Source organism: Psammomys obesus, unplaced genomic scaffold (genome assembly GCF_907164565.1).
Source record: "Psammomys obesus unplaced genomic scaffold, mPsaObe1.curated_primary_1811, whole genome shotgun sequence".
NCBI classification, from domain to species: Eukaryota; Metazoa; Chordata; class Mammalia; order Rodentia; family Muridae; genus Psammomys; species Psammomys obesus.
In genome coordinates, this window is record NW_026596143.1 from 3,499,698 (window position 1) to 3,514,699 (window position 15,002).

Genomic DNA, 15,002 nt, shown 5'->3' on the forward strand with positions numbered 1-15,002 from the left:
AAACTACTCTCAAAAGTTGTCTTCCGACCTCCACAAGGCAGCATGCCCACTCACATACCATATACGCATAGTAATATATTTAAAAATTTGGTGATATCTAGTTTTTGTTGTTTGTTTGTTTGTTTTAAGAAGAAAAAAATTCTCTAATTAGAAAACAACAACAACAACAAAAAAATCAAAGAATAGGGACAAGAGGAGACAGGACTTACCTTATCATGCCTTATCATAAGAGATGTCTGGGAGCCCAGAGCGGATAGGATGCCAGCTATCTCCACGGCAATGTAACCAGCACCCACAATGACGCTGCGGCTGCGATGAAAGCAAAGGGTGACCGTTTCTTAAACTGGCTTTGCAATGGCTTTAGGTGTACAGACTGGCATGTTTTCCTCAAGCTCTTTGCTCGGTTTCCCCAACAGCTGACATCCTGTGAGCAACATGGTGGCCCCTGCAACTGCAGCATTCAGAAGCAGAGGCAGCCTGGGCTGAGTTCCAGGCCACCCGAAGCTACACAGCCAGACCCTACTTTCAAACAGATCAAAACAAAATTTTCCCTCAGAGAAGAAAGACATTTTTATTTGACAATTAAGTTCCTCATATCCTATTTCCATTTATTTATTTTTTTAGAGGGAGTCCCTGTATCCCTGGTGGCCAGTATGTATCTGAGCCTAGTCCTGAACTCCTCCCAATTTCCATACGTAAATCTAACAGCACCATTATTTTCAGCGCTGGGTATTTCTCCTTGATCATTATTCAGTTCTACTAATCCTTGTAGCATGATCAAAGGCCAATTTAAGAAAGCCATTTAAAGTCAGGCATGGAGTCTGCTCATGCCAGTAATCCTGGCATTTGGGTGGCCCAGGCAGCAGCTGAACTCAACTTCCTGAACATTTTTTTTGGTTTAACAAAAGAGCTTAAGCCCCAGGGACACCCTTGAATGAATGTCTGGATCAAAGCTGGAGAAACAATGTCGCTTAAGGCTTACTTCCAGGCTGAGGCATAGAGATTAGCAGTCTCAGTATTTCCCAGCTACAGGTTTTCCAAGGCTCCAAGCAGGCCCCTCCCACTGTTGCAGTCCATAGGCAAGTTCTTAGGGGAAGAACAAGGAAGCGCCTTCCAGTACTCCCCACAGAAGCGGGGAGGCTGCTGGCCTGGCTGGAGGATAAAGTACTCAAACGGACCCCAGAAGCTTCCATAGTCTTCAAAACCTATGACACAGCTCCTCCTGCATCTCTGTCCCTCATTCCTATGTTGACCTCTTCTTTGCCATAAGTCTCCCCCACTTTTGCTTCTCTCCTTTCCTTTCTCCACCCTTTCTTTCTTTTCTGTACATCAAAGCCCTACATTGTAAGGGGTTCTACACTAGACAGGAAAGGTAACGGTTTCTGCTTTCAAAGAATCTTTTTTTTGGCTGATGCTGATAGGGTCTGACCCAGGGCCCTTTCCATCCCAGACAAACCTCTGCCACTGAGCTGTTTTTGTTGTTGTTGTTTAAATCTCCAACTTAAAGAGAAAATTATTTAAAGACTGGCCTTGCCAAGTGGCCACGGCTGGCTTTAACTCTGTTCAAGAGCTCAGGGGACCCTGAATTTCCAACTTTACAGCTTCAGCCTTCAGAGTAGCTGGGATTATAAATCCACATGCAATAAAGCCTGGCCCATGAAGAGTTTCTAAAGAAATAAACATACCCTGAAGTTGGTCAAAGAGGAGTACATGCCAGTCTATGAGAGCTTGGAAATGGCTATGGATTCCTAAAAGAGGGGTATTTTTTTTGCAGGGGTTGCGGGGGGGGGGGGGGAGAAAGGGACAGGCTGCCATCACAGGCCTTTTTCTGAGAGTTCCCCTTAGCTCCCCTGGCACTGTCATCCCGCCTCCTGTCACTGCAGTATACACTGAAAAATGAATTTTCAGCCAGGTGGAGCGGCGCACGCCTGTAATCCCAGCATTCTAGGGGGTAGAGGCAGCATTCTAGGGGGCAGAGGCATCTATCTGTGAGTTAGAGGCCAGCCTGGCCTACAAAGTGAGTCTAGGACAGCCAGGACTATACAGAGAAACCCTGTCTGGAAAAAAAAAAAAAAAGACAGAAAAAAGAAAATGATTTTTTATACTTCTACATTTCCAAAGCAACCTCTTTTTATCAAAAAATGCCTTGATAGCCACTACTGCAGCCTCCGTACCCTCTAAGGACGAAAGGGGAATCACACGGCATACAGCACTAGTAGCTCACATCTAGGATTTGTTCAGGACTATAACTTATGATTTAAAAAAAAAAATCTTACAAGAGGAGAAGGAATGAAAAAAAAAAAAAAAAAACGCCACCTAAGAAATAGCTTTGGAGGGAGAGAAGATCTATGTAGCCCAGGTTGGCTTAAACTCACTATCTAGCAAAGCCATACTTCTGCCTCAGCCTTCCAAGTGCACCCGGAGCACAGTGCCACATTGGATGTTCTTTTTCTTGGAGACAAGGGCTGCTACAGGTTACCCATCAGAGCCTGGAATGCCTAGATTCCAGCCTTCGCAGCAGCTGTGAATGCTGGCGAAGGCACGACCGACGCCCACCTCAGCTGTGGGTCTCCTTCTGTTCCCACAGCCTTTTTTTAACAGCACGAATAAATTCATTCATTAAGCTCATATTCACGTCAATAAAAGCTTATTAAGCCGTTCTAAAATACGTAATGGGCAAATATCTGTAATAAAGCTTGCTGGGGGGTGGGCCTGAAAGGACACGTATCACCCAAGCACAGCTGAGTCATGACTTTGTGGATGCACACCCACTTGCGTCATATCTGTGAAGCCTAAGCACTTTTGGAGTGGATCACCCTGAGGCAGGTGAGCGAACTGCTCCTAAGAGTTCAAGATAGTGGGGGCAACACGGAAAGATGAGGGAGGCAGGGAGACAGGGCAGAACAGACAGACCCCGGTTCCAGGAGAGAGAGACATGAATCCCCAAGGCACAGCTGCTCACCTAGGCAGGTCTTCCAGCTGAAAAAACCCATCACTGGTTATTCCCAGGCTGGCCCCTATGTAGGAAAACACCACATAGTGATTAGATGAACATATATTTAACTTTATTTTTTAGCAAGGGTTTCACATTGTAATCTAGGCTGACCTGGGACTTACTACATCGCCCAGGCTGGCCTCAAACTTATGGCAATCTTCCTGACTCACTCTCCTGAGCACTAGGGACCTTGGGTATAAGCTGCCATTCCTAGCCTGGACACAATTTATTCAAGAACCAAACGCTCTTCAGCCAATGAACATACTGTTTTGACAGCCTTGCTAGATGTCCACTGAGAACACGGCTTCCTGGAGTCTACATTTTACATTTATCTCAAGAAATAGCAACAGTGATGGATAAGCATTATTTAGATTTCCCCAAAGGGCCAAGGTCCTGTCAACTGTCAGCTTTGCTTTGCCCCTGACCCCAGCAAAAACAGAAAGCCAGCAGCGAGATCTTGGTCCCCTTCTCTTCCTTCACCCTATTTTTGAGACAGGGTCTCTCTACATAGCCCTGGCTGTCCTGGAACTCACTCTGTAAACCAGACTGACCTCAAACTCACAAGAGATCTGCCTGCCTCTACCTCCCAAGTGCTGGGATTAAAGGTGTGCACTACCACAGCTGGCTTCCGCCTTTTCTTTCCTTCAAGACTAGAGTTGTACTGTTCATTTCCTCCTCAAATATCCCAGTTCCATGTTCACCTTGGTCTTGCTTCACCATGTTTCTTTCCGCGTATGTCCCTTTTCCGCAACGCTTGAGGCCAGAATTTCAAACTGCAGAATGCTTTCAGAACCAGGAATATGTCTATGGGAGCATTTTCTTGTTTAGTGTGGAGAGGTGGCCCCAGGTTGTGCAAGAGCTGGTCAGGCTGAACAAGCCATGGGAGACAAGCTGGTAAGCAGTTTCTCCATGGCCTCCGCTCCAGTGCCCGCCTCCAGGTTCCCGCTTGGAGCTCCTTCCTTTGAGATGGGGCCTTGAGTTGTCCACCTGTGGTTCTTTCTCTCATACCTGCCTCCCTATCTCATCCATTAATGGGTATACCACACCTTACCAAATGTAAGCGCCATTAGCACGTGGTACACACCGGCTGGTCTCAGCAATGAAGAGTATGTTCTGAAATGTGTCTTTAAACCGGCGACATACAGCTTCCGACCGACCTGTCAGGGGCTGTCGTCAGCCTTTCCCCCTGGACCAAGTAAGGCCCAGCAAGTGCCTGCAGAACTGGGTTGAGAGACTGCAGACTCTTCCAACACCCTTCCAGCCTTGAAATTCTCTCCCCATCCAGTCACTGTCAGCTCAGTTTCTGGACACCACACAGATCTTGTTACTGCTTAGAAGCCAGTAACAACTTGCTGCAGTTACCAAAGCTACCTCTCTTTGGCTTGATGAGTGTCCATAGTTCTATCATAACCTAATGCTGGTTACAGATCAAAACACTTGCTTCAAGAAGTTTAGTGCTTGTCAAACTGACTGAACTGGTTAAAAATCCTTCAAAGATGTCTTTATTTTTTACCAATTGTTCTTTCTCTCAGCACTTTCTGACCAAGGGTCCCTTTCTTAGGAGTCTCCCTGGCTCATGTCTGTCTCTACGGATCCTCCTGACCATCAGAACACAGTCCATCAATGGCGTCCTGTGAGAATTCTGAGTGCTTGTGAGAAAACTCCAAGAAAACAAGATAAGAGCCTCATGACCTCAGTTTCTTCAAAACTCTGCACTGAAAATAGAAGACAGGCCACTTCCAAGAGGTTACTATTTACTGTTGATCCCACAGCATTAGAAATCCCTGCAAGCAGGAAGAAGCCAGCAGCTCTGCCTGAGACCTCCCACTGGGAGCACCAGAACAGCTGGTGGGGGGGGGGGGGGGGAAGGGGGGTGGGCGTGCGCTTCTGCAGCCTTTTCTGCAGGATGTTGTAAGTGCCTGATACGACAATATTACTTTTGCTTGCTCTCCTAATTAGAATATTCTTAACGGTTTCTGCAAGGTGTTGCAGGCATCCAATCTGATGTTTTTATCTCTGCTGTGTCTGTTTATCTGCTTCTTGCTCTTTGTTCTTCACTTAACAGACTGTCTGAAACTGAAGCTACACCTCCCAGGATGGAGGGAAAGCAGCACTTCCTAGTGGTGGAGGCGTAGCTATAATGAGGTCTGGGGGCAGAGAAGAGGAACTTTTGCCCTCACCCACACTCCTTGCTGGTGAGTGCATCTACCCTGTTGCTCTGCTGTTGTCACCCTTTTTTGACTTGGGAACATAGGTGCTTCAGCCCCCCAGCATGGGCAGAAGACCAGGGGCTCTCCAAGAATCCCCTAGGCCTGTAGTGCCAGAATGGGACAGCCACAGCATCCATCCCTGGGGATTGAGCAGCTGCTGGGTGCTCAGTCTCTCCAGCATACAGACAACCATGTAGGTGCCTGGCGCCTGTGAGGCCTGAGGAAGGTGTTCAATTCTCTGGAATGGAAGTTGCAGTTATTTCTGAACCACGATGGGGGTGGTGGAAACCAAATCTGGGTCCTCTAAAGAATGGTCAGTGTTCTGACTCACTGAGCCATCTCTCCAGGCCTTCTCTTTTCTTTTTTCTTCTTCCACTGAACAATGAATAATGGAGACTGGTTCTATCAAAGGTTAGGCAACACCCAATATTCCCAAGTTAATATTATGCTACTTGAGAATGCTATCTTTGTGTCTTTTACAGTGGTTGTTCTTTAGCTTTGGGGGCTATAAGCCCTGCTTAAAATTTCAAAGGGGAGGAAAAAAGAAAGAAAATAACTACAATAAAAGAAAAATATCAGCCAGCATGGTGGCACATGCCTATAATTCCAGTAGAGGCAGAAGCATCAGAAATTTGAGGTCACTGTTTACTACACAGCAAGTTCAAAGCCAGCCTGAGTTACACGAGACTATCTCTCAAAATCAAAACAAACAGAGCAAGATCTGCTTAAAGCATAAATGCACACACCCAAAGTGCTCCATAAGCATTCAAAACTGTCACAAGCTATAGAGCCAGGCCATGAAAAGCAAAGAGATATATAAAGTATGTCCACGGCTGCAGCTTTTGTCAGTTGTTGATATGAAAGAAGTAGAATCTCATGGGAGACAAGGCCTCTGGGCATGACCGAGAGGGATGAGCTGACCGGGAAGACCCACCTACCGTGGGCAGTGCCATCCCCTAGCTGGGATCCCCCTGGATGTGTGGAGAAAGAACTGGGCAATCGCAAGCATGCATTCAGTGTTCTGTTTCATTACTGTGATGTGCTGCGGCGAGCTCCCTCAGGTTCCTGCCCTTGTGACCTCCCTGCATGACAGATTGCAATCTCAACTGTGGCCCGGAAAAAATCCTTTCTTGCTTAAGTGGCTTTTGTCTAGAGTCTTTTACCACAGCAATAAAACATTAAGACACTCACTATCCAAGACTTACAATATCATGTGGGAGGAAGAGTGACTAACGCTTTCTGAGAGTGAACACGGCAGCCTGTTCATGACTCAACCCTAGCACTTAGCCCAATATACAGACACATGGCCGGTGGGACCACTTCTGCGATTCCTGGCTAGTTTCATCTTTTACACCTTGCTATATAAGATGCAAAAACATGGTACGAGGGAGAGCTAATTCGTCCTGAACAGTTATTGTATGCTGAGTCTTAGAAATAACTTGTCTGACAACTCCAGGCTGGCAGCACCCCCATGCCACACCAAGACAGAAAAGGTAATTCCCCCACGGTTTTCTTGCTGAGTCCTGAGCTGGATGAAACAGCTTTCTTTGCCTCACTGTCCATTAACACTTAGTTTTAGATTTAGGCTCTGGGGACCTTCTTTTCTGACCTTTCTCAAGACAGAACGAGCGTAGGCAGATCCCACGCTGTGACTTGTAGGCCCCCTGACCGTGCTGGCCTTTGGAAGACCCACCTGGGATCTGGCTCTCATGAGGAACTGTGGGCACACCGCCTGTGGCAATCAGGATGTGAGGAGCGGTGTACTTTTTCCCATTGACTTCCACTGTGGGCCGAGGGCCATCTGCAAATGTTGCATAGCCACGGATGATCTCTATGTTGGACTGGAGAAGGAACACGGACGTTAGCATATTCTTAAAACTTAAAAAGCAAACAAACGAAGAACACTGAGTTGGGAGTGGTGGTGCCTTCCTAAAACCCAGCATTTGGGATCAGGTACTCAGGGTCCTTCTTGGCTATATAACAAGTTCCCAGGCAGTCTGAGCTACAGCAAATCGTCTCAAAAAACACCTATCTGCACAATACATCAACTCCTAATTTCTTCACCAGAAAACAGCCTAGGCTGGCTTCCAACCCAATTACGTACTCATGCATGATCTCAAAGTGCTGATTCTTCTGCTCAACTGCCAAGCGTTAGGGTTACAAAGTTCAGCACTACACCTGGCTTGTAGTTTCCCTCAGAACGGCAATCCTCCTGCCTCAGCTGGGCTTACAGGTGAGTGCCACTGCAAACCACTCCACTCAAGGTTTTGATTTGGGGTTTGTAAATTGAAAGATAGATTCTATTGCCCCATTCTTACACCTCCTGGCTGGTAATGGATACGCAGGAAAACTTGTTGCCAGTTAGGGCTGGTGTGGACTACAAGGAGAAAGCTCGGTGCGACCGGGAGTCAGAACCAAATAAATAGAAACCATGCCAGGCATCCCAAGGAAAAAGACACTGTGTCTGACTCCATGGTTTGAAGGTGAAAGTCTTCCTTACAATGAAAAAACAGTAAAACATGATATGCCAGAGGAGAGGGAGATAAGGAGGACAGGGACATAAAAGCTAGGAATAGACACCAGAGAAATACATTTTCTTTTCTTTTTTTGGTAGGAAGTTAAAAAAAATAAATAAAACAAAAACAAACTCTAAGTGATTGTCTCCTATGGAAACTCTGAGGACAGTGATGCTGAGTAGAATCCTGACGAGGGGTCAATCTGAGGGCCGCCAGCAAGCTCCAGCCAGCTGTGACCTATGGCCTGGCACACGAAGGTAGACTATTAAAAGCTACAGGAGCCACGTAAGTATGCACCCGAAAAGGGTGAGTCAACATTCTTCAGCACGTCTGGTTCTGAATTCCTTCCTTCCTCCCAACCTGCCCTCCAGGCCTGTTCCTGCAGGCGCCTGGCTTAAATAACTGAATCTCAATTAATGCCAACCTACAAGCACCCCTAAAAGCCTTTCTTGGGGGCAGTGAGTTGGCCATGGGACAAAAAGGGCTGGGTGGTGACAGCGTGGATGATAGTTTGGAGAAAGGGCTGCCCTGCCTGGGACTTGGCATCAAGGGTTCTTTCTGTATCACTGCAAGGTCAGGGTAAGCTGTACCGCACGCCAAGCCCACGTTTTCTAAAATGCTATTTCTCGGCCACTTTCCTAGCTTTTTGAAAAGTAATTTCTTTTTATGTTATGTGCATGGGTGTTGCCATCTGCACGCGCACCACATCCACGTAGCGTCTGCAGAGGCCAAAAGACAGCATCAAATCCCCTGAGACTGAAATTACAGTTGTCAGTCACTACGTGGGGGCTGGAATTTGAACTTGCATCCTCCAGAAAAGCAGAGCCATCGCTTATGTCCATCTTTTTCTTAAGAGTTAGTTAGCACCATTTAAAAAAATTCCACTAGGAGCTGGACATGGTGGCACATGCCTGTAATCCCAGCACTCAAGAGGCAGAGGTAGACATGAGGATCAGTCTGGTCTACACAGTGAGTTCCAGGCTAGCCAGAGCTCCATTCTACAAAAGGGCAGGGATGCTGGGGAGATGGCTTAGTGGTTAGGACAGCTTGCTGCTCTTCCAGAAGACCCAGATTTGGCTCTTAGCCTCTATGTCACGTGGCTTGAAACTGCCTGCGACTGTAGCTCCCTGGCATCCGACACCTTCTTGGCCTCTATGGGCACCTGCACACGTACACATACACGTAAGTGAAAATAAGTCTTTCATTTAAAAAAGGCATCAGGAGAGGGGCGGAGAACAAACATTTGCTGCAGGCAAACACACCTCTGTCTAATTTTCTTGATAAGAATTTACTTACAAATTTAAGTTTAGGAAGCAGTGTTTGCTCTGTAAGAAGCTGCTCTAAGCAAATGATCAACACTTGTGCTCCTGGCTGTGACCGGCAAACCGCTCTGTAATTCCATCCAGCCCGGTTTTAGTTTCTGATTAGCCTGGAGGACAGATCTACTCAAGATGCACACATCGACTGAGACCTGGTCTACGGACTTGGCATATTCTGTCTACTCTTTGTAGAAAAGAGACTGGCTTACTGGATCAGTAAAGCCCACTTCAAAACTATTAATAGAAAAATATATAGAAATAATAAGACCTATCCAACGGCTACATTTTTGTCTGGTTAGGTCTGGTGCCTCCTCCACTGTCAAGTGGCTCTGTCACCGAGTTCAGAGGGCGGCACACACACCTTGGTTAAATTGTTTTGATAGATGGTGTTCAGGCGGCTCACGTAAGCATCCCGCTTCTCCTTGATGACACTGTAAAGAGACCTAAGTGAGTACTCGGAAACAGTATTTTCTTTCTTCACTTAGTAGCCAGGACACTGGCCTCCAACACTCCTGACTCTCAGCAAGAACGAAGCAAGCAACTGTCTGAAGACAGTGTGCTCCACTGGCCCATGTCAGCGGCTTCCATGCTGATGTCCTGCTCCAATTTGGAGCATGCTCCGATGGCATCTGCAATACACACACTTCTTTCTGTACAGAAAATCAGGAGATGGGCTGGGGAGATGGCAACACATGCTTTTTAATGCCAGCACTGGGGAGGCAGAGGCAGGTGGACCTCTGAGTTCAAGGCCAACCTGGTCTATGGAGTGAGTCTCAGGACAGCCAAGGCCACACAGAGAAACCCTGTCTGGCAAAACAAAAACAAAGGCCACATGCTGCCAACCTGACTACCTGAGTTCAACGCCCATGACCTATAAGATGGAAGGACAGAACCAATCCCACCAGTTGTTTTCTGACTTTCCCACATGGGCATGCCCCACGGGCTGCCGTATGCATGCATGTGCCACACACACAAAATAAATAAATGTAGCATTTTAAAAAGGAAAAAAAAATACCAGGAGAGCTGGTATGGCCTGGTACATGATGGACTTTAAATGAACGGATTTGCTAAAATTCTTTCAAAAACTGACAGCTCCAAAAGTCAGCACCAATTAGAGAGCTCCACGCAGGACTGTCCTATTACCCAGAACGTGCTTCTAGGTACAGGCCTGGAAGAACTGAGGGCCCGGTCTCTAGGAGATGACCGTCCTCAGGGAGGCATCACTCATGACAGCCACAAAACAACCAACCCACAGTGTTTGCACAGATCACCGGATCAGCACACGGAAACGCTGTACAAAGGAGCACGAACTATGGATGCCAGCTACAGCCAGTCAGACTTAAGAATATGACTTTCAACAATACAAGTGAGGCATGAAAGGGGACTGTATGATTCTGTGAAGTACACAGCACAGGTTGGGTCAACTTAACAGGAAGCAGAACATGTTTCTTGAGCTGGCAGGGAAGTAGGGAAGGAGGAGCTATTATTTAATGTTTACACAGAAGCGTGTGTTGAGTAATGTGACAGTCTTGTGATTAACAATAATTGTTCAGGAATATGGGAAAGCTCTGGAAACGGGAGGGTGTCGACGTCCATACAATCGTGTGCTTGTACTTAAAGCCAAACTCTGATTTACAATGATTAAAATGGTAAATTTTATGTTGTACATAAACACAGACACACATACACAAACACACTTATGGTTATGGGGACTGATCCCAGGCCCAGACATAGTCGAGGCAAGAACTGGAAACCCAGCTATAGCCTCAGCCCTGTACACACCTGGACACAATAGCCCCCATCCCTCAAAGTGTGACTAGGTTCCAAAACAGCCACACCTGTACAGGAACCCCTTCAAGCACTAACACTTACTGCCAATTGAATTTACTCTCACAACTCTGGAAGCCGTAATCCACATGATCATGCATGAATTCCGAGTGGACAGCCGTGTTCCACATGACCTATAAAAAAGTATCAGAAGCGGTCATGCTTGAGTGCTGAAGACAGACAGAAGGGATGAGTGAGACATAATGAAAGTAACAACTAAACGGATTAAGAGAGAACATTCATCTGACTAGATGGATTTTATAGTGAGGATTCTGAACTACTGGCAAAAACAACACCCAGCTTTAAATTACTAGCCTACAAATACGATAAAAAGTAGAATATTACCAGCCTCATAGCTGTTCCTTTACAGTTTTTATTATTGCTGATGCATTTTCTTTACTATTGCTTTTATTCCTGTTTTAAGCTTTATATTTTTGTAAGCTCTGTCCCTTTTTATTCAGTTCCAGGAACTGTGAGCCGTAATCTGAAATAAACCCTTTCCTCTTCAAGTCACAGCAACAGAACACAAACAGGAACAACGGGTGACTGGAATGCTCGCAAACACCCTTATTAAAGGAGAAATTTAAAATTTACCTTTTTGGGTACACATCCAACATTCACCTAGGGGAAAAAATTAAAAAGACATTGGTTACAAACGCTCAGTTCAAGTCATCCAACACCTGCAGGAATGAACGACAATCATCACGCAGAGTCATCCTTGACCCCAGAGGTAACTAGGGACAGTCATGGTGAGCTGGATCCCACAGTTACTTCCTTTTCCTACCACAGTTAGAAAACCATGCTGTTCCTCACATGACACAGCAGAACACTTTTACCCATTTTTCTCAGACAGGGTGGGGCAGCGAGAAGGAAAAGGGCAATGGGGCTGTTTAAGCAGTCTGGTTTAGGGAACCTTTGTGAATTCACTAAAGTACGGGAGTAAAACTCAAGACAGCCCCTTGACAAACTGCTAGCAGAAAGCTATCTCATTCTCCCAAGCCAATCACCCTGCTCGGAAGTCTTATTTATAAACGCAGACCACACCTTTCTCGCTTCCTAGCACAAAGTTTTAAGATTCCACTTTAGAAGACGAAAAAGAAGAAGTAGTAGTAGAAAAAGGTGTTTATAAAGCCTTGAGAGCAGGAAATTTGAACCTTGATGGGGCTTGGTAGCACACACCTGGAATCCCAGCACTTGGGAGGTGGAAGCAAGAGGATCTGGAATTGAAGGAGCCTTAGAGAAGTTTGTGTCTAGCCTGGGCTACACAAGACCTTGTCTCAAAAAATATAAACAAAATCAAAGCCTGGCCCACACTGAATAAGTAACTGCTCTGTGTATACCAGCAGGAAAGCTGCTTGAGGAGGAAAAAGCAGACTGAGCTGAGCTTTTAACGGCAAATTACCACTCTCCTGGCCGGGCAGACCTGCCTCCTCACACACATTCCAGATGCTCTTTAACCGAGGAAGGACTGAGTAGGAAGCAGTGATAAGTTATTTCGCTTCGATAAGAAGCTCTTGGCCTTAAGAGAAGATACTGACAGTGCATCCCTAAAAATAGTCAGCGTGGGATTGATCAGTGAGGCGGCTCAGAGCCTAGACAGCTGCAGCAAAGGCTAACGAACAGAGTTCAATACTCAGGACCTATGGACAAGAGAGAAACAACCAGAACAAGTTGCCTCTAACCTCCATGTGTGCCACGGCACACGCATGCATGCATGCATGCCTTCACAAAAGTAGATAAATGCACTTTTTTTTATCAATTGTGAACTGGTGGTGTCACATATTTATAAGCTGGTAAAAAGCACGAGATTACAAGGCACGGGTATGAAACCCGGGATACTGAGCAATCACTGCTAATCACAGGCAAGAAAACCTCAACAGATCTTGCATAAACGGAATTGAAGGGTCAGGTGCAGTGGTACAAGCTTATACACTCAGCAGGTGGGATAGGCTAGGGCACGAGGACTGGGAGTTTTCAAAGCCAACCTGGGCAACTGGTGAAATCCTGTCTCAAAAAAACAAAAGAACAAGGTTTACGGTTACTTTTGTCGGTGGTGGTGACACAGGCTTCAATACGTAGCTGTGCGAGCGTGGGACTCTGTAGACAAGACTGGCCTTGACCTCACAAAGATGTACCTGTCTGTCCCTCCTGTTAAGGCTACTTTTATCATCTAGCCCAAAGACATAATTTAAGCCCAGTATGGTACCACACATCTGTAATACCAGCCTCTGAAGGCGAAAGCAGGATTAAGCATTCAAAGCCATTCTTGGTTACACAAAATTTGAAGTCAGCCTTGGCCACATGAGACTTTGCCCTGAACCACAAGAAAAGTAAGGAACCTAAAATCAGAAAATCTAGATGCACAGAGATCGCTGTGTTTCATATAAGCACACAGCTGATTGTAAACATTTCCTTCACACTACAGTGTGAAGTACAAAGGAAAGTACAGAATAAAAGCAATTCAACAGAAAACTACATGTTTTTAAATGAAGAGATAAAGGTAATACAGGCTAGGGCTAGAGAGACAGCTTCCATCCCAGAAGACCATGAGGACCAGAATCTACATCGAAATGCCAGGAGGGGCGGTGCATGCTGGACGTCCCAAAGCTGGTGAGAGGGAGACAGTCCGGTCTCTGAGGCTTGCTGCCCAGGCAGCCTGTCCTAATTGGGAAGCACCAGGTACCAGTCAAAGGTCCTGTCTAAAATGCAAATTGTACAGCAACTGAGGAACACCTGAGGTTGACCCTCTGGCTTTCACACGTGTGTACTAAATCAAGCACACAGAAACATACCCAAAAGGCCATCTTATAGAAATACTTTCCATCTAGCAGACTGCTAAGAAATCTTAAAGACTCATCAAACCAACGTGAGCAAACACATTCCATTTGGTCCATCTACGCTACACACACATGTACACACACACACACTACAGACATGCATGAAGAGAGGATGTTCCCTGAAACCCAGTCATAATAAATAACAGAAAACCAGTTTACAATCCATCTGCAGCATAGTATTCCATTTCTGCATACTGAGCCTCTGAAATACTTTTGGGCTGTTTAAAACAACAAAGCAGAGGCTGATGTACTGTTACGTAGTGAATTCTAACGTATGGTAGCTCACCCTTTCCGGGGTAGGATGTATTACAAAACACTCAGAATGTTCACACTGTGGACAGGACACACACTCTATGGTGCTCTTCCCTATACATTCTCACTGTGACAGAGTTCCACGTTTAAGTAAGATTCCGATATTAAAAGCAATAACTGACAATAAAAGAGAATTAGTGATACACTGTGATAGAAGTTATGTGACGCTGGTCTCTCAAAATCCCCTACTTGTTGACCACAGGTCACTGACTGGGACACTGAATAATAACACTACACTCAGAGGAGGAGGAGTAATACTCACCATCATCATCCCACCGAGTGGGACGCTGGGTAATAAGACAAAAAGAGAGCTGCAGAGCAAGTTAGAAATGACATGTATGTGCGCACGTATGCAGCTGTATAGCACACTAAGGAGTAGGTTCCACAGTGAACTACATGCAATGGTGGTCTCCTAAGATCTCTCCTGGGGAGGCTAGAGCCCCACATTCCTCAAAACATATCCAATCACTGAGCGGCTTCGCGTGTGTGTGTCTGTGTGTGTATGTACGTATGCCAAGCAGTCAACACTGTTCTCCGGAAAGGAGAAAATGTCCTTATTTCACTCTTTATGTTTTTTTTTTTTTTTTTTCCTAATGGATCATAGGAGTGTTCTCTTGTGAGCATTTTATTTAGTTTTATACTTGTTGTTTCTTGGGACAGGACTACATGCAGCCCACACTGGCCTTGAACTACCTATCCTCCTGCCTAAGGAGGATGCCAGACCTACACTACTGCTGTCTGGTTTACTTTTTACAACAAAAAACAAAACCAAAAACGTCCACCTATGTATTCATTTCCAGGAACGCACTGAGCCCACAGCTGTGCCAGGCACGGCGCAAGGCTAACATCCTATACAGATCTAACCTCAGACCTTGTGGAGTCTCCCGAGCTCTCAGCTTATCTAAGGCGCCCACACAACAGACCACGAGACTAGATGGAGAGAGTGACAGAAAACTGCAACCTCCTTGGGCCAGAGAATCCACACT

At 45.9% G+C, this 15,002-nt stretch overlaps 1 protein-coding gene across 1 annotated transcript in view; it reads right to left on the minus strand.

The window, feature by feature from the left end:
* Gsr (glutathione-disulfide reductase) overlaps nt 1-15,002 on the minus strand; it is a 36,567-nt gene that overhangs the window by 14,588 nt on the left and 6,977 nt on the right. Inside the window, exons 2-7 of the mRNA XM_055593333.1 lie at nt 11,462-11,488; nt 10,913-11,001; nt 9,402-9,471; nt 6,899-7,046; nt 2,963-3,017; nt 210-309 (exon numbers count right to left, since the gene is read on the minus strand). Coding sequence (XP_055449308.1) covers nt 210-309; nt 2,963-3,017; nt 6,899-7,046; nt 9,402-9,471; nt 10,913-11,001; nt 11,462-11,488 — 489 coding nt within the window. The remainder of the gene's footprint in view (nt 1-209; nt 310-2,962; nt 3,018-6,898; nt 7,047-9,401; nt 9,472-10,912; nt 11,002-11,461; nt 11,489-15,002) is intronic.